General features: G+C 30.3%; 1 protein-coding gene across 1 annotated transcript; it reads right to left on the reverse strand.

Moving 5' to 3' along the window:
- On the reverse strand, window positions 1–24,428 carry LOC143069343 (alpha-1,2-mannosyltransferase ALG9-like). The gene is made up of 17 exons (XM_076243930.1): window positions 24,307–24,428; window positions 15,682–15,835; window positions 15,241–15,375; window positions 14,481–14,551; window positions 13,838–14,000; window positions 12,847–12,908; window positions 12,547–12,634; window positions 11,629–11,734; window positions 10,161–10,249; window positions 8,927–8,963; window positions 8,278–8,348; window positions 7,552–7,623; window positions 7,065–7,194; window positions 6,097–6,247; window positions 5,310–5,439; window positions 2,256–2,386; window positions 1–195 (listed from the first exon to the last, which is right to left on the reverse strand). Exons 1-17 carry the CDS (start codon window positions 24,372–24,374, stop codon window positions 84–86), a joined length of 1,770 nt encoding a protein of 589 aa, XP_076100045.1. The 5' UTR covers window positions 24,375–24,428; the 3' UTR covers window positions 1–83.
- Between the last annotated feature and the right edge of the window lie 3 nt (window positions 24,429–24,431).

Genomic DNA, 24,431 nt, shown 5'->3' on the forward strand with positions numbered 1-24,431 from the left:
CTGACTTTAAACAATTTATAAATATTTGAAAAGACAATGGACACAACATTTAATAACAGATTCAAAATATGTTACATTAACATTTAGTGTCTACTTTTCTTAGTCTTTGTTGTTTTTAGTATGTTATAGTTGACATAATGGCAGTAGCTACTCGATACAAATGGAATATAGAAGGCTCTAAATATTCTGTGAGATCTGAAATAGAAGGAAAACAAAATACATGTATAACTTTGTATATCATCAAATTCTCAATTTCTCATTTTAATTCTTTCTGTTGTTTATTTGGTATTTCAAATAAGAGTTACTAATTTCATTGCACCAAATGTGCATATCAATAAAAAAACAAAAATGTGTCCATAGTACACAGATCCCCATCCGCACTATCATTTTCTATGATCAGTGGATTGTGAAAATGGGTTATAATCTCTAATTTGGCATTAAAATTAGAAAGATCATATCATAGGGTACATGTGTACTAAGATTCAAGTTGATTGGACTTCAACTTCATCAAAAAGTACCTTGACAAAATTTTAACCTCGAGAGGGACGGACGAATGGAAGAACCGGCACACAGACCAGAAAACATAATGCCCATAAATGGGCCATAAAAATATCTCTTCATTGATTCTTTGATTAAAACATCTGTCATATAAACTAGTGTGGACTCTTTAAAGGAAAATTACCATAAAGGAGACTAAAAAGACTAAATATTGAAAACCTTTGTAACGGAGGGGGTTGGTGACGACACCTCCAGGGCTGTGTAGTGGCCAGTACGTCCCCCCCTATTCGACCATCGGGATACCTGATATCAGATTATGACTGAACAACAGACAATAAATCAAATGAAACTATAATTTATTCACAATGTACAATAAATTCATGAATTTAAACGAAGTTGGATAAACAAGAGTCAGAAAACTTTCTTAAATGAAGTTCAAAAATAGAGTAATTTCAAAAGTAAAATGAAAAGGAAGTGTTCCCAGAGTTAGTCTTTAAAAGTTATGTAAATTTGCTTCGCGTTGTGTATTTAAAGTAGTAAAATTGCACTTAGGAGGGGTGACTAACTCTGGCAAACTGCACTGAAGTGGTGACTAACTCTCAATTCAGGTGGACTGATGAGTCCAGCGAGTATTTTGGAGGCCCACTGACTATCAAAATCAGGCTAACTTTAACAGAAAAGGTACTGAAGAAAAGTTGAATAAATGAATATTCTTAAAACATTTTAAAAACATCAAAAGTTAAATACTAAAACAGTTAAATTAACATTCTTTACTTTTATTCTACTATATCTAAATCAAATTTAACTTAAAATAAACATTTAAATACTAAATAATTAATCTGTCCAAATTAAGGGGAATTAATCAGGCACATCAAAGCATATCTATTACACCTTTACTAACTTTGAAATCCTATCACAATGACAGATGAACCAATAAAATTAGTAAGATAAACTTTGACTGATGGACATGTTTGCATTTCTGACAATCATTCAATACACCAATTAAAGTTGACCTAATGCTTATAGTATGTAATAAATAGACCTAACCACCAAAGATTTAATTTGACCAATAAAATATCCAAATGAAGTCAATGCAATGAAATAGGCCAGATGGAAATATTCACCTTATAATCATTTCATACATAAAAATAAAGTGCTAAATTTATTGTTTATAGTAATGGAGAAATGAACTGAACTTAAAAAAAATAACCTTGATCACTGATCCATGAAATGAGGTCAAGGTCATGTCAAATAGTAACTGAGCAATGAATCTTTATACCAAATTAAGGTATCCAGTTTCTCACAATGAACATAATCAGAAGTTAGAAAATCATGGGATAAAGCTAAAGTCTATTCAGTTTTTTATGCAGTTCCCCAAACCATGAAAATGTCAAACAAATACAAGACATATACCAGTAAGAACCTTCAGAACATGACATACAAATATATATATATAAACAAGACTTGAAGAATCCGGGGCGTTGCGACACAAAAGGGTGATTGCTGGTAACTTGAGTTATTATATTACAAATTTTTGTTCACAGGGAAATTCCCAAGTTATAAATTGATTTATGCATCTCATTTTTTTATTTGTAATTGCTGGTAAGAAAAAATACCTCCTTTATTATTAAATTGAACATTTTGAAATCAATTTTCTCTTTCTTGGGAGACATGAATTTAAGATTGTTGATGCTGTCTTCATATCAAAATTGACATTTTATAAAACAATAAACTTAAGAATCCAAAAACAAACTTACTTGGAAGAATCTAAAAATAAATGAGATGATATAACTTTCCAGTCTTCTCTTTGACTTGAATAACTTGGCTCTAATTCTGACTGACTAGGTAAATCTAAATCTATCAGGTAATGACATTTATTAGAACTTATCTACAAAAGAAAGATGAAATGCATTCTAAAATGTACATGCATCTAACATCATAATATACAATACTTTTTGGGGCCCTTTATAGCTTGCTGTTCTGTGTGAGCCTAGGCTCTGTGTTGAAGACGTACCTTGACATATAACGGTTTACTTTTATAATTGTGACTTGGATGGAGAGTTGTCTCATTGGCACTCATACCACATCTTCCTATATCTAATTAGTTATTTTACTGATTTATAGAATCCTATGAATTAGTCAGTCTAATACCTAAAATAAATATGCTGCATTTAAAGTAATCCCTGAATCAACTCTAAGTTTAATTCAATGCTTATTTCTCTAAACTTGGTGTTGTGTAAGTGTAACTCACATGTAAACTAAACACAATTACGTTCCCATTGATAAAACTCAATGTTTACATGTAGTTTAAATCATGTTTTATCTACATGCAGTCGTCAATGTAGGCCTTGTATAGGTGTAGTGTACACAAAACTAGGCATATATAACTTTAATTTTACCAAGTATATTTAAGAAAGGAACAACTTTTGAATAAAATTGATATTTATAACAATTATTAATAAAGTTCTTTACAGAAATATTTGTCTAAACTTGATATATTTATTTGTTATAAAAAAAAACTTTAGGTAGCTTTATTAACCCTTAATCAAAACTTGAAGCATCATAATTGCCGAACACATAATTCATTTTAAAAGGTCTTCTCGTATCGACTGGACGTACACTGAAATATTTGCCACTGGTCTTTACTAAAACAAGAGTGCACACACTGAAATGTCTCGCCTTCTTTACTAATCATTGATATTATGTTGATAGTCCTAAGTATAAAGCTTTATTACAACTGTCACATAAACTTAACATTAACCAAGTAGCTAAACAAAGACCAATGAACCATGAAAATGAGGTCAAGGTCAGATGAACCATGCCAGGCAGACATGTACAGCTAACAAAGCTTCCATACAACAAATATAGTTGACCTATTACTTATTATAGTTTAAGAAAAATAGACCAAAACACAAAAACTTAACACTGTGCAATGAACCGTGCAATTGAGGTCATGGTCAAATAAATCTGCGGGACTGACATATAGATCATAATATATTTCCATACACCAAATATAGCTGACCTTTGGCATATAAAATTACATAAAAAGACCAAAACTTAAAAACTTAACTTTGACCACTGAACCATGAAAATGAGGTCAAGGTCAGATGACATCTGCCCGCTAGACATGTACACCTTACAATCATTCCATACAACAAATATAGTAGACCTATTGCATAAAGTATGAGAAAAACAGACCAAAACACAAAAACTTAACTATAACCACTGAACCATGAAAATGAGGTCAAGGTCAGATGACACCTGCCAGTTGGACATGTACACCTTCCAGTCCTTCCATACACCAAATATACTAGCCCTATTGCTTATAGTATCTGAGATATGGACTTGACCACCAAAACTTAACCTTGTTCACTGATCCATGAAATGAGGTCGAGGTCAAGTGAAAACTGTCTGACGGACATGAGGACCTTGCAAGGTACGCACATACCAAATATAGTTATCCTATTACTTATAATAAGAGAGAATTCAACATTACAAAAATTCTGAACTTTTTTTTCAAGTGGTCACTGAACCATGAAAATGAGGTCAAGGACATTGGACATGTGACTGACGGAAACTTCGTAACATGAGGCATCTATATACAAAGTATGAAGCATCCAGGTCTTTCACCTTCTAAAATATAAACCTTTTAAGAAGTTAGCTAACGCCGCCGCCGTAGCCGCCGCCGCCGCCGGATCACTATCCCTATGTCGAGCTTTCTGCAACAAAAGTTGCAGGCTCGACAAAAAAACGATTCACTCATAACTGCATTACTAAAAAAAGTGTGAGGTAAATTGTATTGTTTGTCTAGTATCACAGATATGTTAAAATACACATAGAAATTAAAAAAAAAAAACAACCATAAACATCTCCCTATTCTAAATACTCCTTGGAGAAGAAATACCATTTGAAAGAAACATTTTTTTTCTGAGTCTGAATTTTTTTCGCGTGAATGTTTTTATTCAGTTTTTTTCGATTCCAGAAATCAATTATCTTTTTTCAATATTTAACACTGTAATGATTGGGGAAATTCTGGATTCAGAATATTTTTTTTATCTTCTCTTTGACCAGAATTTTTTTTATTTCATCAAATTGGGGATCAGAATATTTTTCTTGAACCCCCCCTTTTGAAGTCAAATGGTTGTTCCCTTACTGCTAGAAAAGTTGTCCGAAAATTTTGCATCTGGGTCTACGTAATGAACATTTAAATGACATTTGGTTTACAGTGTAAACAAATCTTATGTACAGGTAATTAAACAAGATTTATAGATGTGAACAAATTTAATGTGCAACCAGTGTACATTACATTACACTAAATTTATGTAAACATGTTTACTGTAAATGGCGTTTGGTGTGAACACAGCCTAAGAGTTGTTTCTTTATAAAATCCATTAAATACAGAACAATATCATGTAACATGTATTTTAGTATGTCGGGTTAAATGCATGACCTAACAATTAAGGCTCCAAAGAGTCTATTTTACTTTAATACCAAATTTCAAAGAGTCTTTATTACTCATTTGTCATACCAAATTTCCCATTTTATGGGGGATATAACATTTCTGCTATGTTCAGGGTATACTAGTAGAAGAATGGCCATGTTGTTTATCAATTAAAACAACAAATCTTAATTTCTAGTAATGGACCTCAAGTAATGTACCAGAACTAAATAACATATTCTAATCTTACATAAAAGTGCATCCACACAATTCAGTAATTCATTCTGATGATTAATTTTATCCTAACTTCCTAATAGTATTTTTTGTCTCAGAGGGTGACTAACATTATTGTACCTGTTCTTTTCCTACTTACATATCTAGATGTTTCTTCTTTATTCATATCATTAAAATCAGGGGATACTATTTTTGTTGCATCAATACCAGAACTGTACGGTTTTGGGAGCTGACCTTTGAACTCTGATTGAATGAACTGTAAATTCCAGCTAAAATGTAAAAATATCTATATTAATTGTAACAACATTGTAATTAAAATGTTAAAAATTGCAGCATTATAATAAACTGTTGCATTAAATCATTCATGGTAACCATAGTAGGCACTTTCAATTAAAACCTGTTGGGATATAGCCTTTGTGCTGATGTGGCCTAAAGCATTCACCAATCAATCAATTCAGTTAAAACCAGGGACCCATATATAGGGTAAAGTTTGAAAATTCACTTACATTTTCATTATTCTTAATATCTACCCAGAGTCAAAATTTGTAAGTACCTGCCCTGAGTCCTATGTATGTTTTTATGGAGCAGGCCTTAGAGACAATATTATGGTATCTCATTAAAGTAACCCTAAAATTTGGTAAACATCATATTTATTTTAAGTTACCAGAAAGAAAAAGTAAACAAGAATGTGTCCCTAGTATAGGGATGCCCCATCCTCACTATCATTTTCTATGTTCAGTGGACCCTGAAAATGGGATAAAAACTCTAATTTGGCATTAAAATTAGAAAGATCATTCCATAGGGAACATGTGTACTAAGTTACCTCTACCAGAAACTTTAACCTGAAGCTGGACAGACAGATGAACGAACGGACGCACATACCAGAAAACATAATGCCCATAAATGGGGCATAAAAACTTACTTACTTGTCACCTGGCATAAAGAAATGACTAGGAAATCTGTACCATTCCTTCCCTACACATACATTAACTTGTTTTTCTGGTGACAATGTGTGTATGTTAGGGTCACTGGAAATCTTGTTTAATTCAAGATAAAGGTCAAGAGGAGCATGATAACCTGTCAAAAAAAAAAACAACATGGGATTAATGAAAAATCATTTGTTCTGCTTTATAAATTGTGCTTTGCAGACCATTTTTTTTACATTGCTCTTATACTGTATTGTGTAAAATGTTAAATTGAGGATACAAGGATAAGGCAATAATCAGATTCATTACACCAAAAACGATACATGCAATTTATGTTTCCTTAATTTAAAAAAATAAAAATAAAAATTATTAGATATCATGTTTATATAAAACCTTGTTACTGGATAATAACAAAAATATTTTATCTGGCAGATGAATATATAGCACTGGCTGCTCTTGATACTAATCTTTGAACTATAGGATTGATTAATTGACTATCCGCATTGTAGGTTATTTTTATCTTATTCTGACAACAAATGCAATGTATTCAAATATAAGTTATGGTGTCTAGACTCTATAGTTGTTAACTCTTATGAAATTCTGTCTCTTGTAGAGAGTTGTCTCATTAGTACCGGTACCTCATCTTCCTTCTTTTACATCTGTTCAAATTAGTGAACTGTCAAGTGTTAAAGACAATATGTTGCCCTCTACATTTATTATTTCTTTTACTCATACCAATATTAGTACTGCAAACATTGAATATTTTATTGACCCTACAATGTATCAATTTCAGAAGAGATTTTCATGTTTCTTCAGATTATATCTGCCAAAAAATCTGTACTTAAATGGAATATAGAATATGTCTCCTGTACCATAAACTTCATCCCCCCTTTTTCAATCTATATATCAAATGCTACAAACCATACTGTTGGACAACATATTTATCTAATATAAGTTTACCTACTTACCTTGATAAATAGCTACGATTCTTGCTAAACCTAATATGGAGTAAATAATGCCTGTACTGGCAGAGATCCAGTTTGTAGAAGTTGTATAATGTCCAGATACAGGTTGTGAAAATAGATAACACCAAATTTTCTGAAAAAGTATAATGATCAATACTGGTCTGTTAAGGTAATACACAGTAAAATAAATATAAGATAACACCGTAAATTTTACTTAAGAATTTAATTGAACTGAAACTAAAATACAAGTGTATGTGAAATTGTATATCAAATATAAGCTTAATACTAGTAAATATAATTGATTCCCTTCTACAATTCTGGTTTCAAGAATTATTTCTTTTTAAGTTGAGGCAACAAACTCATTAGAACTGACCACTTGCTGGAAAAACATGTTAACTGATAAGTAATTTCTGTATTAAAGACTTTTGACCTGAGGTTGGCCTTGTTATGAGCTTGTGAAATGAACAGAGTTTTAAAAGACTGTTTATACCTGTACATGATCTATAGTAACTGCTCCACACAGTGCAAATAAAGGGTAAATAGGAAACAGAAATCTTTCCTCCTGAAAGTAAATTATAAAATTTAATCATAAAACTTGTTACAATATAACTATTAACTACAAAGAGATAACGTGTAATGCTGGTATTATGTTATAACCTCAAGTTACATGCATGTTACATGAATGTAATTCCATAGTATCTGAGAACAGGAATCAGAGGTAAACAAAAGTCATTGAAGTATGACTTTAGAGGAGGGGGTGGTTCAGGATGTTAAGGTTACACTTTTTAACGAGAATTCTAGATTTAAACTTATCAGTACTCAGGAAATTATGATAAAGTTGTTTTGTTTTTTTGAGAATCAGTCATTTTAGTTCTTGAAATTCATCCCTTTGAAAGTTATGTCTGTTTATAGAGACATATTCAGGTGTTCAGTGGTTCCAATTAAATTTGAACGTGTAAACTAATATTTTTGTAATTATAAACGAAACTTATTTTTGAAAACTCAAATGCAGTGAAATTGAAACAAGTTTCCTAATTCTTTTATATTAGAAATAGTTATCAAAGGTACCAGGATTATAATTTAGTACGCCAAACGCGCGTTTCGTCTACATGGATTATAATTTAGTACGCCAAACGCGCTTTTCGTCTTCATAAGACTCATCACTGACTTTTATATTAGAAAGACTGACTTTTATATTAGAAAGATAGAGACATACCTTATGTGGTCTTGTAAAGAAGATAAGAATCCAAATATACAGGGGTGACAATGCTAGCCATCTAGGTATATCTGGAATATCAACAAACAATTATACAGGGGAGATAATGCTAGCTATCTAGGTATATCTAAAATAACAACATACAATTATACAGGTGGGATAATGCTAGCCATCTAGGTATCTCTAAAATAACAACAAACAATTATACAGGGGAGATAATGCTAGCCATCTAGGTATATCTGAAAGAACAAAAAACAATTATACAGGGGAGACAATGCTATCCATCTAGGTATATCTGAAAGAACAAAAAAACAATTATAAACAATATCTCCTTTATAGAAAAAAATATGTTTGTCTTTGACTATACTGCGGTGAAATACAACAGAATTAAAAAACTAAATTACCACATAAAAGAAATATAGTTATCAAATGAAGACATACTGGTGATGCTACTTTGAGATCAAGTTAACATAAACACGTCATCAAGATAAAATTGTGTGCATGAAAATATATCTTTTCTACTGTAACACAACATAAGTTAAGTTATACACAATTGTTATTTATTGGAATTTTAAAATGTGTCAAGTTTTAGAACATAAAGAATTCTGTTATACACAAAATAGACAACAGTTACAAATGAAGAGTTTACCTGAATCTCCTATACCAACAATATATTGTACCAGCATCTGAAAATATACATCAAATTAAATTATAGTTACCTGGTAATTGAGTGGTAAAATAAGTAATGGCATCAATATAACATACTTTGTTAAGGGATTGTTGTCTTTTTTATGCTCCACCTACAATAGTAGAGAGGCATTATGTTTTTTGGTCTGTGCGTCCGTTCGTCCATCAGTTAGTACGTCTGTTTGTTAGATCGTTCGTCTGTCCTGCTTCAGGTTAAAGTTTTTGGTCAAGGCAGTTTTTGATGAAGCTGCAGTCCAATCAACTTGAATCTTAGTACACATATTCCTTAGGATATGATCTTTCCAATTTTAAAGCCAAATTAGACCTTTGACCCCAATTTCATGGTCCACTGAACATAGAAAATGAAAGTGCATGTTTCAGGTTAAAGTTTTTGGTCAAGGTAGTTTTTGTTGAAGTTGAAGTCCAATCAACTTGAAACTTAGTACACATGTTCCCTGTGGTATGATCTTTCTAATTTTAATGCCAATTCATGATCCTTCCAACATGGAAAATGATAGTGCAAGTGGGGCATCCATGTACTTAGGACACATTCTTGTTCAAGTCTCATTTGCTTTCACCCATTTACTATACAATACAAGATGTTTTGTAGTGTATGTTCTTTTAAATTGCATTCCAGAAAAAAATATTTAAAAAATATGCAGTTTGCAAATGCCTCCATCTGAAAGCAGTTTGTTAAAATATACTTATCTGAAAATGTAATAAACACCTTTTTAAATGTATTTTAATTTTGTATAGTTGCACTTTTATTTAAGCATCAGAATAAGAATCATGTTTTCTACATTGATATGGTTAAATATGAGCTGCTAGCCACAATGTTAACCTTTTTGGTGATTGAGCACAGCAAACTAGCTAAATAGCTTCACATTGTGTCGAGAGATCTATATGAAGAAAACCCCATTATCTGTTTATTGTTCTATTACAGGTCTTTTCTTCCTACCTAAGACAGTTTTACGTTTGATGAAAAGAGAGCTTGAAAACATCTCCTCACACATAAATTTGTGAGGTTGCTGATAACCTCTCCTCAGACATTGTGACATTGCTGATAATGCCTGCTCTCGTTTCATAGCCTTGATAAGAAAATAATGAGGTGACTGAGTTAGGTGATATAGGTGTAGGGAAGGACGATAATCTTTATATAATAATAAATAGTTCCGCAGCACTAGTTAACAACTTACAGCAAATGGTACAGAAACTAATGCAAAGCAGAAAATCAAATTAAAGTTGAGAAATCCGTTCAAGATGTAATATGAAAATGGTTCTACACCTGTAAAAGAAATCAAACATTTAATGATCTAGTTTACAAAACCTTCTGCTATGCTATTCTTTAATACATCATTAAGCTATTTTTTAAAATCCAGTTTTTCACTATGTGTTTTTATTCAATTTTTTACATGTTTATTTTACATTCTTCCTTCCTTTTTCTAAAATAATAAAAATATGAAATAGTTTTTCTTTCAACTTCTTGTTATATTTTGAAAAGTTTTTGAATAATTTTGTGTTTAAACATTAAATTTGATTATTATACCTTTTCAAAGAATTTTTAACTTCATTTTTTTTGTTATCATGAAAATTGAATTCCATGATAAGAAATAAAAGAAACTGTTTGCTGAAACGATTTTGTAAAAGCTATCACAGTTTGTTGCCAATTCTTGTAAATCAATTCATTTGTGGAATATTATACATGTATTTTCAATGAAATAACATATATTCAAAAAACCAGAAGTATATTTGTAAAACCAGAAGGAAAATCTCATTTCACAGATATTTACAGATTATTTAAAATAAAAAGAATTATTTCCCCCGATTTTTACGCCTAAATAAGTTTGCAGATTGGAATTTTTTTTTCTCTGATAATTTTTTAGACATGATTCTAAATAACCATAATTAGAAATTGTTTAAGTCTTTTAAAAGTGTTAAAGGACCTTGCCAAAATTTTAAAGCTGTTATCTAATGCTAGCATGTTGGTAGTTTGGTTAGCTTGCATGCTTTGTTTGTATAAATGTTTGCTCAAGCATTATTATTAAGATTGACATCTGCAATCAATAAATAGGTGGAGCTTCCACTTGTAGTACATTGATTGCTTAACTTCAAATAACATTTGTAAGGATAATATTTAAAAGCAAGCAAGTGAACCAAACATTGAACTTGCTATAATTAGGATAAAAACTCAAATGTACTGTGGATTCATTATTATTCGTTGGATACCAATTTTCGTGGATTTCGTGGGCACAGTCAAACCACGAAATTAAATATTCAACGAATGATAATTTTTCTATAGGTTTGTATGCAGACTTCAGCAAAACTACGAAATTAAATATCCACGAATATGCAAGTTTTTCTTAATCCACGAAAATTGGTATCCACGAAAATAAATGAATCCACAGTAAGCTAATTTTATATACATATTTAATTAATGTTTCAACTCTCTAAAAGTTGATTTAAGATGAATTTGGCTCTGACCCTTATATCTAGGTTTATTTTGGTCATTTGGCTCCTAGTATTTCTTCATATTTATACATCCCTGGTTTTCAAATGATTAGGTATGAGCATATTTATTTCTGATAGAACATGTTTCCTCTACTCGAGATGTAAATTTTTGAACGATTTTGAATAATTAATTACTGATATTTTCTTATAACTTACCATAGAGATCAGGTCCATGACTTGTAAACACGTTGTAGACTATAATATTGAGTGGGGCAATCACTAATTTACCATAATACTGGTAGTCAATTAATACCATTGGTACCTGAAAAAAAAAATAACAAAACATTTATCATTTGTACAAACATTCACAAAATCACATTCTTATTTGAAACGAAAAGTTGTGATTTCACAACCATTATTGTCTAATATAGGTTGCTTTTCCACAGTTAACAGAAATAAATTGAGTTCCAGTACCTCTTGAGAATGTTGTTTTGTGATCAACTGACCATATCTCTTTTAGTTCTTTATTTTAGGTATTTTTGTTATATATAGCTCTTTAACGGATTCTGTACTTATACATTTTCGGATTTCAAATGTTTGGCTTTGAGCATTCCTGATCAAGGTAAATCCAGAAAAGCGCTTCGGATGCATAAAATTATTAAACGTGTTGTTTTTCGATTTTTCACATTACTGGGTTGATTCCTCTGCTGGTGGACTACTAGTCCCCAAGGGTATTATCAGCTCAGTAGTCAGTCCTTCGGTACTGACATGATTTAACAATTTTCTAAAATTGTCCGTTTATAAATTTTGAAATTATTAAGAAACAAAGGTTTCAAGTTCCTCAGGCAAAGTTGACTATAGATGAATTTGGCTATTTATTTTAGGTATTTTTGTTATATTTAGCTCTTCAACGGTTTTGGTAGTTATACATCTTCGGATATCAAATGTTTGGCTTTGAGCGTTCCTGATGAAAACAAATCCAGAAAAGCCTTTCGGCACAAGAACTTATTGAATGTGTTGTTTTCAATTTTTTAATGAATAGTTTAAATTCTTTTCAAAAGAATAAGATTATGTGTTTTCATCTCTAGTTTACATACAGATGTTTAAATATACAAGATTTCTAAAATTTCTTACCGAAAATACTAACAGAGCAATTAAACTATGTGAAATGAACAGTGTCAACTTTTTCCTTCTAAATACTAAATCAACTACAATTGGAATCCTGCAAACAGAAAAGAAAAACATATTTGTAATGTTTAATTGATGTGTACAGTTTTGAAAATTATCAACCCCTAATATTTATTGCAGGCTATATAAAACAAAAATATGTCATATTTTCAGAGCTTCCTTTATTTCTAAATCTATAGTCAGAACTGTAAGAAAAGCCTAGCAAAAAATTGTGAAAAAATATTTTAGAGCCATGTTAAAACATACCCTAAAATGGATGCAAATGGCCATCCTAATATTGAACTTGCTGCTACTGCTGCTACGGCTATCTGTAAGTAAAAGAAGAAGATTTAGCAGTAGTTCTATCAATTGCTGACTGTAAAAAGTATTAAGATTTAAGTCATACTTTAATTAAATTATATTTCACATAAATATCAAACTTCTCTACATCTTTGCTTATTTATATATTATTCTCAAAATATTGTTTATTTTCTCATCTATGTCAGACTATGTGTGCTTTAATTCCACTTGGTTGCAATTCACATCAGACGTAATCCTTTTGATTTTTCATTGAAGCAATTTGAGAAAAAAAAATATCTGATAAAATCAAATCAAATGCCACATAATACCAGAATATCTAAATATTTGTCATTATATAAGCAGATTCTACATTTACATTTAAGAATTGAATGCTTCTTTTTGTAAATTTATTGGGGTGTAAAAGCGTTGACCGAAGTACATTTTGTATCTAAAAATGTGTGCACAGTCAACGCTTTTACAACCCTATAAAGTTACAAAAAGAAGCATTCAATACTTATAATTACATTTTTTAGCTATGATCATGAAAACACGAATTTTATATATTTTTTTTATTTAATTCACCTGTGCAAATTTATTGTTGGACCATTGTTATCATGAATGAAAAGTTGAATTGAGCAATGCAACTGCTTACAGAATAACACGTGATGTGCAGTTAGCCAATCAGAATAATATATTATAATGAAACATACATCCAATGTAATTATTCATTTCTCAACACTCAACTATTCAATTAGGAACCTTTAACTGCTTTCAGTGGAGCTTCTTTATGAATTATACCTGAATTAAAACCGTTGTGGAATTTATATACAGTATGCATTTCTTTCAATAGTTTAATCTTTTGAGACAACACTATGGTAATTTTCCTTTTAAGTGGATTATCTCCCATGGTTATAAAATGTATTTGCTCCAAAATTAGCATAATCATGATAATACTCACAGAATATTTACCAAGAAACCATGCTCCCATGGAAATGAAGGTCAGGTACATACAAAAGCTGCTTGGTAGAAATGCTGTTGAAGATATAAACATTCCAGCACTCATAATGAGAAATAACAGGGTTATCCTTCCTGTATTGGTACCAAAATGTTTACAAATACCTCTGAAATACACACATCAACATGGAAATTTCCAGCAAAAAAAAAAATCATAAATTCGAATTTCAGTAAACTAGTTGAAATCTGCAAAACCACACAATAATTTATAAATGTTCTACATTCTTTTTTTTGTGTGTCTTTTACATCTTAAATTATGTTTAAAACTATTTTCCCATCTTTTTTCTAGAAATAAATATGAAAATATGACCTTGACCAAAACAAAAAATCTAATCAATGCATATATTTGTTATACGGTAGTTAAAATTGAGAAAAACCATTATCTAACTTTATCATATCAACATATTTAAATCTTGTCAAACTATCTTGTTATTTGAGGCTGCTGCTTATATCTGAATAATAATGGGAGATCATAACAGACAATTTTTAGTGTTTCCATAATACAATGTACCATGAATGGTATGCAAGTAGTTCTAGTCAAGTAAGTTTTAAATTAGCAAACTAACTCAGAAGATATTTCCACTTACTTGTAGAAGTAAACTTCTGCAGCACAGCAGCACACTGCCAAAATACATCTCAGTAGATAAAACAGGACAACCTACAAATAATAACATAGTAAATATATATTCATTCAAAGCACAAAAATGTTGTCTCTCACCTCAAAAGCTAACTAAACAATTAAACTGACTTATTCACAAGGGATATACATGATATAGTTATAATACTGTTGTTAAGTCATAAAAAATTGCATTTTTTTAAGTAACATTGATTCACTCATAGGGTCTTTACATTTAAAATAATTATGAAACTTTATCAATTTAAAATTACCAAATCTTAAACAAGCTAATAAACTGAAATCTATACACAATAAAATAAAGTATATAAGATAATTTCAAATAAGGTATCTGCATGTACAAATGTATACCAGGGCTTCCAAAATAGTTGTATAAACAAACATGTCTCAATTTTATGACATGCCAAGTCATATTGACCTTCTGATGGATATAAAATGGGTTTGCCACATGCACTGAAACACAATTCAGAAAGAAAATTGATAATTACAAGATTATTTTGACTTGATCTTGTTCATCTATCATTACCTGTGCTAGCAGCCACTGGACTGATCTTGCTATATGACATGCTGTAGTTTTTGGGTTTTTTTTAATTGTAAAATGCTATCTTAAGCTCAAACTACATTGACCTGCAATCAATGTTTTTTTTTCAGTTGGTAATAATCATGATAACAGTAAAAAATTGTCAATATATTATATACAAATAGATGTATACCTTATTGGTACCAAAGATAAAGTGGATGAGTTTCAGTGGCAATCCATGTATCCAGAGATATGCATAAGATCTAATGGCATATTGTGGTGCATATTCCCAGGTCTGAAAACCCTTCTTGAATAACAAGAAGTGCATCTGAAAATATACAAATTATAAATCACTATTTCAAATATGATGTGCATAATAATTCTTCATAATTTAACTTTATTCTTAGTAAGAAATTAAAGTCAATCATACACACTAATCTTATTAAGCCATTAAAAAAGTTTGACAATTTTGCTAAATTTATTAACATGGTCATAGAAGTTTGGGAGAAAGATTTGCATTGTTATAATTTTCCATTTATTATTATAATATCATAAAAGATTTTAGTTTGATATCAATGACAACAATGATATACGAAATGCATTTAATATATATGGTCTAGACAAATTGTCATACTGGTTCCCAATAATTAAAGGTCTCATCACAGTCCCCTACAATATTCCAAACAGCAGCACAAAGTCTGATTGATAGAAGTAATTTGAAGGATGTGTAAGCTCCAGGCATCCATGGTTGGCTGTAACTAACGTTTACAGGTGAAGAAATTTCCTGTCTGAAAAATAAGAACAATATGTTCATGATGTTCATTTAATGTACCCCGATTCCTGACATATATATATATATCTTTATTCTCAATAAACCATATACATAGGTATAGAGAAGACAATTATGTACAATATTTACAACAAGACAGAACAAACAAAACAGTTGCTAAGACAATATATGAAGTCCATTTAGCCAAGAGCACGTACACCTGTGTGAATAATCTTTATAAATTTACATAGTTTAATCAATTCTGATTTGTTTTTTGAAGACATAATCTGTTTGTATTTGACAATGTTTGCATTTTTTAAATAATAATGTGACAGACAATGTTTCCTGTTTTTTTCAAAGTATTTACATTCTAGTATATAATGCAATTCATCATCAATATCATTTTTGTTATATAGAAGACAAATTCTATTGTTTCTAACTATTTTGTTTCATCTACCCTGTTCAATAGGGAGCTTGTGATTTGTGGTCCTAAATCTACACAAATCAGTAGACAGTTTGTTCCCAAGAATTTCAAAATAACCTTCTTTTCAAAAAAAAATCTTTAAAAAGTTTGTAATTTAGTGCTTTTGGCGAGTTTTCAAGTAAAGAATGCCAGACTTGTACATACTGATCTTTAAGTCTAAGTTTGATGAATGAAACTAACCACTTGCAATTTATAAAAGATTGCGTTACCCATACATTTGGGATACCACATTCGTTCAGAACAGTCTTTATTCTGTTTAACCATGAAAAATTCACATTGTCATTAATAGACATGTGATAGCATAATTTATATAAAATATATGATAGTTTTGTCTCATAAAACAAAGAATACAATTATCTATTTATTTGGTTTTCAGAACTTGACTGCAGTGTATCATCAACATCTTTATAGAAGTGATTTGTGTATGTACAACAGGAAAAATCATTGCCTTTAACATCAACTTATTAGACTACTGAATAGAGTACTTTTAGCAACTCGGTCAAGCGTTTAATGTTTCAATGAGATCAACATTGTTTGTAATGCATGTAATATATATAGAATAATACATGGTAAAATCCGTATAGCATGCTGTTTCACCATGAGAAACCAATATCAGTCCCAAGGGCTGATATTGGATGAATGGTGATACAGCATGTGATACTGATGTTGCCATGTATTAATCTGTTTATCATATATTTTAATAGAATCAGATTCATGGGATATCATTTTTGTCGAGCCTTCGACTTTAGTTGAAAAAGCGATACTAAGCGATACTACATTCCGTCGTCGTCGGCGTCGTAGTCGGCGGCGTCCACAAATATTCACTCTGTGGTTAAAGTTTTTGAAATTTTAATAACTTTCTTAAACTATACTGAATTTCTACCAAACTTGGACAGAAGTTTGTTTATGATCATAAGAAAGTATCCAGAAGTAAATTTTGTAAAAATAAAATTCCATTTTTTCCGTATTTTACTTATAAATGGACTTAGTTTTTCTGCGAAGAAACATTACATTCACTCTGTGGTTAAAGTTTTTAAAATTTGAATAACTTTCATAAACTATCCTTGATTTGTACCAAACTTGGATAGAAGCTTGTTTATGATCATAAGAGAGTATCAAGAAGAAAATTTTGTAAAAATAAATTTCCACTTTTCCGTATTTTACTTATAAATGGGCTTAGTTGTTTTGCCAGAAACAAAACATTCACTCTGTGTTTTAAGTTTTTAAAATTTTTATAATGTTCTTAAACTATCCTGGATTTCTACCAAACTTAGACAAAAGCTTGTTTCTGATCATAAGATATTATTTAGAAGTAAATTTTGTAAAAAAAAAAATCACTTTTTCCGTATTTTACTTATAAATGGACTTAGTTTTTCTTCCAGTTAACAATACATACAGTCTGCAGTTAAAGTTTATAAAACATTTATTAGATTCATAAACTATCCTGGATTTTTTACCAAACTTGGAAGCTTCTTTCAATCAAAAGACAGTATCGAGAGGGAAATTTTTATTGATGTTTTTCCTCATTTTTGTTGAGTCTGCGATTAACAGCAAAAGTAGGCGAGACACTGGGTTCCGTGGAACCCTTACGAATTTTCTTTTAAATCGTCCGAAAATATAAGGAAGAAAAGAACATTATGATTTTCCTGTATTTTTCCAGCTGACTTGTTTTTTTTTATAGACTTCCTTATTTGCTTAATATCCAAACAGTAATGTCCCCTATACCCTAATTACATTCTCAATATACGTTAAAGACCATGTATAAAAATGCATCCACTTAGATGCTGTCCTATCATTTCAACTAAAATTAATATTTTTTGAAAAAAAATATTACCAAATAACAACATGACTGATTTATATTAAAAGGTGTACGTAAACATAAAAACAAAAAATGGTTTGACCTAGACCTAGTACAAAAACGTAAAAGTCTTATTTCTAAAGGTAAGCTATTATCAAAATTCCCTTGGGACCCAATTATAAAGGGTCTTACTATAAATGTTATAGAGAGTATAATAAGCTACGTAAATATAAAGAAAGGAAATTTAAACAAAACATTCTTGACAGTCTGGATAATTTAAGGGATAATAATCCAAAGAGTTATTGGAATCTCATTAAAGAATTAAAAGAAGACAATTCGGATGGTCCAGAAAATTCTATTCAAAGTAATGTCTGGTTTTCATATTTTCAATCTTTAAATTTTAACTCTGATAAATTTAAAGACAGATTAGAGGAAATAAGTAAGAAAGTTTAAAAATTTAGAAAAAAATCCAAATTTTTGTGAACTAGATTACAAAATAACCCTAAAAGAAATCTTGGATGCTATAAATAAACTAAAGAATAATAAAGCTGCAGGATTGGATGGTATCCCAAATGAGATATTAAAATCAGGGGGAAGTATATTTGCACCTGTTTTGCAGAAACTTTTTAATTTAGTATTCTGCTCTGGAACATACCCTCGCAAATGGTCATTATCTTATTTATGTCCAATTTTTAAAGCAGGGAGTCCTAGTAAACCTGAAAATTACAGAGGCATAGCAATAAATTCATACATTAGAAAATTATTTAACAGTATTCTCAATAAAAGACTTGACATTCATCTTGATAAAAATAATATAATTCATCCATGTCAGATTGGTTTTTCAAAAAAGAGTAGAACATCTGATCATATGTTTCTTTTAAAAACCATATTAGACAAATATACTAACAAAAAAGGGGGAAAAATTTATGCTTGCTTTGTGGACTTTAAAAAGGCTTTCAACAGGGTCATACACTGTGGTATGAAATATAAATTATTGGAAAATAACATATCTGGAAAATTTTATACTATTTTAAAAGATATGTACAGCAAGAATGAAATGGCTGTGAAAGTGGGCAATGTATTAACACCATCTTTCAGCTCGCTAGTTGGGGTAAGACAAGGGGATGTTCTAAGTCCAAACTTATTTAAGCTTTTCATTAACGATCTGCCTCCAAAATTTAAGCCAAGTCCAGATGCTGTTGATATCAATGGGCGTAGAACTGATTGTCTTATGTACGCTGATGACATTATTGTATTATCAAACACTAAAAAAGGTCTTCAAAACCGACTTGATATATTGAATACTTATTGTATTGACTGGTGTCTAGATGTAAACTTGTCCAAAACAAAGGTTTTAATTATTAATAAGCCTGGAAAATTTTTTGAAGGAATCACTTTATTTAGATAAAGAGGCTATAGAATGTGTTAATAAATGTAAATATTTAGAGAGAGTCTTAACTTCTAGTGGTCTTTTTCAACAGGGGAAAGAAGAGCTATTCAAAAAATCCTTAAAGGCAAAATTTAAATTACAAAAATCCATGTCAGCTTGTAATCCAACTTGAAGTATTGATACTGCAATTCATTTATATGATCACACTATAAAATCAATTTTATTATATTGTAGTGAAATTTGGGGTTCATTTAAAATTAACTCTGCTGCTTGCAAGAAAAAAAGTAATTATCTATTTGAATTAATATACATAAATGATTATTTGGAAAAATCACATTTCAGATATTTAAAGTATATTCTTGGTGTAAATAAGAAAGCCTCAAATTTAGCAGTGTTATCAGAGGTTGCAAGATTTCCTCTTTATTTTTCTGTCATTATATCTATGGTAAAATATGTACACAGGCTTAACAAATTGAACAAAGGGTTACTTTATGATGCTTATGTTTGTAATAAAATTTTAGATGCAGAAAACATTAATTGTTGGTATTCATCTATGAAATATGTACTTCAATCACTTGAGATACAAAGCTCAATAAATTAATTGAATTTGTAAAATGTAAACTTTGTAATAGTTTTAAAACATTTTGGTTGGTCCAAAGGTCTGAAACCTTATCACAAGGTAATAGTAAATCAGAAAATTATTTCAACCTCAAGACTGACTTTGTAAAGGAGGCTTATTTATCAATTAAAGATTTTAGTATAAGAAGAGCTATATGTAAAATGAGAATAAGTGCTCATGATCTTAGAATTGAGAAAGATAGATATAGTAAAAAATATATAGAGAGAACTCAACGTCTATGTCATCACTGCTTATCACATGGATCAAATTCTATTGAAGATGAGACCCATTTTACAGTAAATTGTCCATTATATAATGAACAGAGGAAATTATTATTTGCTAAAGTTATCACTTTTTTTACTAATTTTAAAGAACTACCTAATGATAAGAAATATTTCTGGCTGTTCACAAATGAGCATTTACCTACTCTCATGTGCCTAAGAAATTACATTATTAAAGATTTAGAAATAAGATCCAGATGTAAACAAAATATATGAAATAATATAATATTTTATTGTTATAACATTTAATATAATAGTTATATAAAACACATGTTGTGTTAGGCTCTGATCCTGTCCATAACGTTATAGTATGGTATTTGTCTTCTGTTTTGCTTTTTTGAATCATATTGTGTTGTAAAATGATGCCCTTTATGGGTTCTTGATTAGATTAATAAAATTCTTATCTTATCTTATTAACTATATATCATAAGATGTAGAAATGTTTAAATTTTTATTGTTTATTTGGCAATGATATTATTCGTGGTCATTTTAATTTTCTAATGAGGTGAACACCAAGACAAAAAAATCTTGAAAAGTTTGCTATCTCAGTATTCTAACAAAATTTAAATTGTAAAAATTTGCATTTGTGTTTAATCCATCAGGTTATGAAAACAAACCTCATGAAAATTATGACCAAATAAACTATAAAACTTCAGATATTTCTACATCTTATTGTGTCTTTTTCATAAATATCACTCGTAAAGTTACTGGGCAATAATTTTTTTTTAAAATATTGATTTTAGTTGAAATGATAATAATTTTTTGGGGTAGGAACTCATTTGTTTCCTATGCCAGGAAATGAAGCAACTTGACGTCATAGATCAAACATTATTTGATTTATGACATCGCACCAGGTATGCGATAGGGGTTTTATATTTTTCTATGCGATACGGGGTATGCGATATGGGTTAAGCTATGCGATACGGGGTATGCGATACAGGGTAGGTGATACTGACTGGAAAAAAAACCCTTTATTCGATATACAAAATTGCTGTATTTCGTAGAAAATATATGATAAACATATATAACAACTTTATTTCATGACATCAAGCAAATGACTTATAAAATGTTGAAACTAAGATCAAAATCATTAGTCATAAAAATCACATCAATTGATAATTTAGTAAAAATATAGTTCTAATATTTGGAATCCTAAAAGTATTGGCAATTTGCATCATGGATATGATATCAGTGTCAGCTTTGCATCACCTAAAAAAAAATACAGATCTGGTACCTAATAGAAGATTTATATATAGAGAGAATAATACATGGCAAAATCCGCATCATATGCTGTACATTGTATCATCCTGAGATACCAATATCAGCCAGAGGGCCTATATATTTTCTACCATATGTAAAATTCATATACATGTGTATGTCCCATTTCCTGTCATTTCGACTTTTACATTTATTTGGTAATCCATATAAATTTTGCAAATGCTTTCTTACTGATATATACTCCACATGGCATTTTATTCATATTACTTGGTTAATTTATTGATTGTTTCTCCTTTTACATCCATAGCCAGTGGCATGGCAACTCTCAATGTCGGCAACAAACCCATCAACTTTTCGGTGAGGATGGTGATTTTAATTTTTAAGTACAAATGTATAACTCAAATGACTTAGAAGTTCAAGTAGACCCATTTCATGCATTTATACCAGTATTTTGTCTTTTAAACACTTCTCTATGTTTATTTCTTATTTAAATAAACACATTCTATTTTGTTAGAATGATTTTAATTAATTATGTAGTAACAGTACATCAAATAAATTGCTGCATGATTTGATAAAAGAAAATGTTATCATGGTTATAGGGTAGTTATGCCCTTTATCGTTAGACATCAAACAGTCGTTTTTGGTTACAGTTAGCATCAAATTGGTTAAAATTTAGTTGTGATTCGTCAAAATATCCTTATCGTGATTTGTCAGAGGTCTCAAATAATTGTTATTAATTTATGGAAAAAAATTAATGGATTTGTCAAAATAAGTCGATATTCTCATCGTCTTATTAATGAAACTGAAATTACCATTAACGTCATTTGGCAAGAAATTTTACTGTTATTCTTTATGAAGGTACCCCCATTACCCCCTCCCATGTAATGCACAAGGATAATAATAACTTCTTTGATAATTGGTACAAGTTGGTAAAAATAGTGTATGAGACTGTAGAGTATCAGTTAGAGAAGTCATGAATTGAAATGCATCCTGGCTTTTCAGATTTTCCACCACACAACTAGTTCGGCAAATTATATTGTAATTAGCATATGAACTGGCATTGAACTGGGTCCAAATGGAAAGTCCTTTTGTTGCCTTGTCTTGAGTGCCATATAGTATCTGTTTGTTGGAACAGTTAATTTTCCCTTTTATAACAGAAATTATACGGTCATGATGGCAGACACGATTTTTAGCACCAAAAAAAACGCCAAACTGGCAGGGGTGGGTCTTTTCACCACCGAACACCAAACACCCAAAAAACCACCAATCACTGAGAAAAACTGTGATATTATGGGGACAAAGTCCCTAATATCAGAAGAAAATTAAATAAAAAAAAAAAAAAAAAAAAAAATCGGGAAAATTTTCCCCATATTTTTATTGTACTAATGAACTCAAAATCGTTCAATTTTTTTTTTATCGCGTTTTTGAATTTCCGGATCTGCGCATAAATCTTCTTCCGTTTCCGGTCTTGTTTGCATGAGACTTTGAATAAAATGTATATTTATCAGTCTAAGAAAGGAACTCAATACTAATTCATTTTTAAAAATTGTTTGTTATAGATAAAAAAAACGTTACCTGATGACAGCTTTTCTTTGTTTACATTGAATATGACGTCATAACTTAAATAACGTCACAACTAAAATCCCTGACAACTGAACAGAACCAAAATCGGAAACATTACGTTCTTTGTTTACATTGACTATGACGTCATAACGTCACAACTAAATCCCTAACAACAGAACCAAAATCAGAAACGTTACGGTATTTCCGTTTCTTTTTTTAACATGTTTGGTTTATAAATAAAATCATACAGACTTCGTCCCCATTCACAGGTTATGCCTGCCTCATATTAAACAATAATAATTATATTGTAATTAGCATATGATAAAAAAAATTAAATTACATATAATTATATTGTAATTAGCATACGATAAAAAAAATTAAATTACATATAATTTAATCAATTTTAAGATTTTTATGGGCATCATTTTTATGTTAAAATCGATAATCAATTAACCCGAATAATTAAGTCGTTATATTCCGCTGATCTACGAAGGTTACATTAACGCCTGAACGTCTTCCTCGATAAAGACTGTCAACCGGAAAATTCACACCGCTATGCAATATTGGAATTTTTTACTAAGTTGGCAGCTAAAGAAGGAGGAGTTCCGGATGTTAATTGATGTTAAATGATGTAAACTGATGTTAATTGATGTTAATTAATTATTATCGGATTTGTGTTAATTGAACACACGTGTTTGGTAAAACAATTACAAGACAGTTGCGCACTCATTATCCTGATCGCTGCCGATTGGCTCTCTCTCACAGAGAGCAGGCGACACGACCAATGATCATAAGGAGTTTAAGCCCTCGTGTGGGAGAAAATCGTACACGGAAAGGGCTTGGATTATTAGAGTTAATAATCAATATAAGGAAAAATGTCTCTGGATTCATCACTTTCCGGATTACATTGTGTGTGTTTTATAATTAAACTATATACATTCATAATTAGTAACCAGTTCAAGTATCCTCGATCTCTGTTCATCGGTTAGATTTTGATATTTGTCTCTTTTCTTATTATTGGTACAATACAACTATAAATTTTGGCCGAATCGACTGTGATTGCCTCTATTCTCCCAATTCTGCAGTTATGGGTGCATAGATGGGAAAATAGAATATTTGTTTGTTTGTAAAGTATACCTTAGAGGTTCATGTGGGAGTATATTTGATGTTTTATGGTGTTTATCGATAATTTTTCGTTGTTTCATGTTTTTCTCATGGAGGCTGTCATGTTGAAGTCCCGCGGTGAATGAAAAAAATAAAAA

The sequence above is a fragment of the Mytilus galloprovincialis genome, chromosome 3 (genome assembly GCF_965363235.1).
Source record: "Mytilus galloprovincialis chromosome 3, xbMytGall1.hap1.1, whole genome shotgun sequence".
Taxonomy (NCBI): Eukaryota; Metazoa; Mollusca; class Bivalvia; order Mytilida; family Mytilidae; genus Mytilus; species Mytilus galloprovincialis.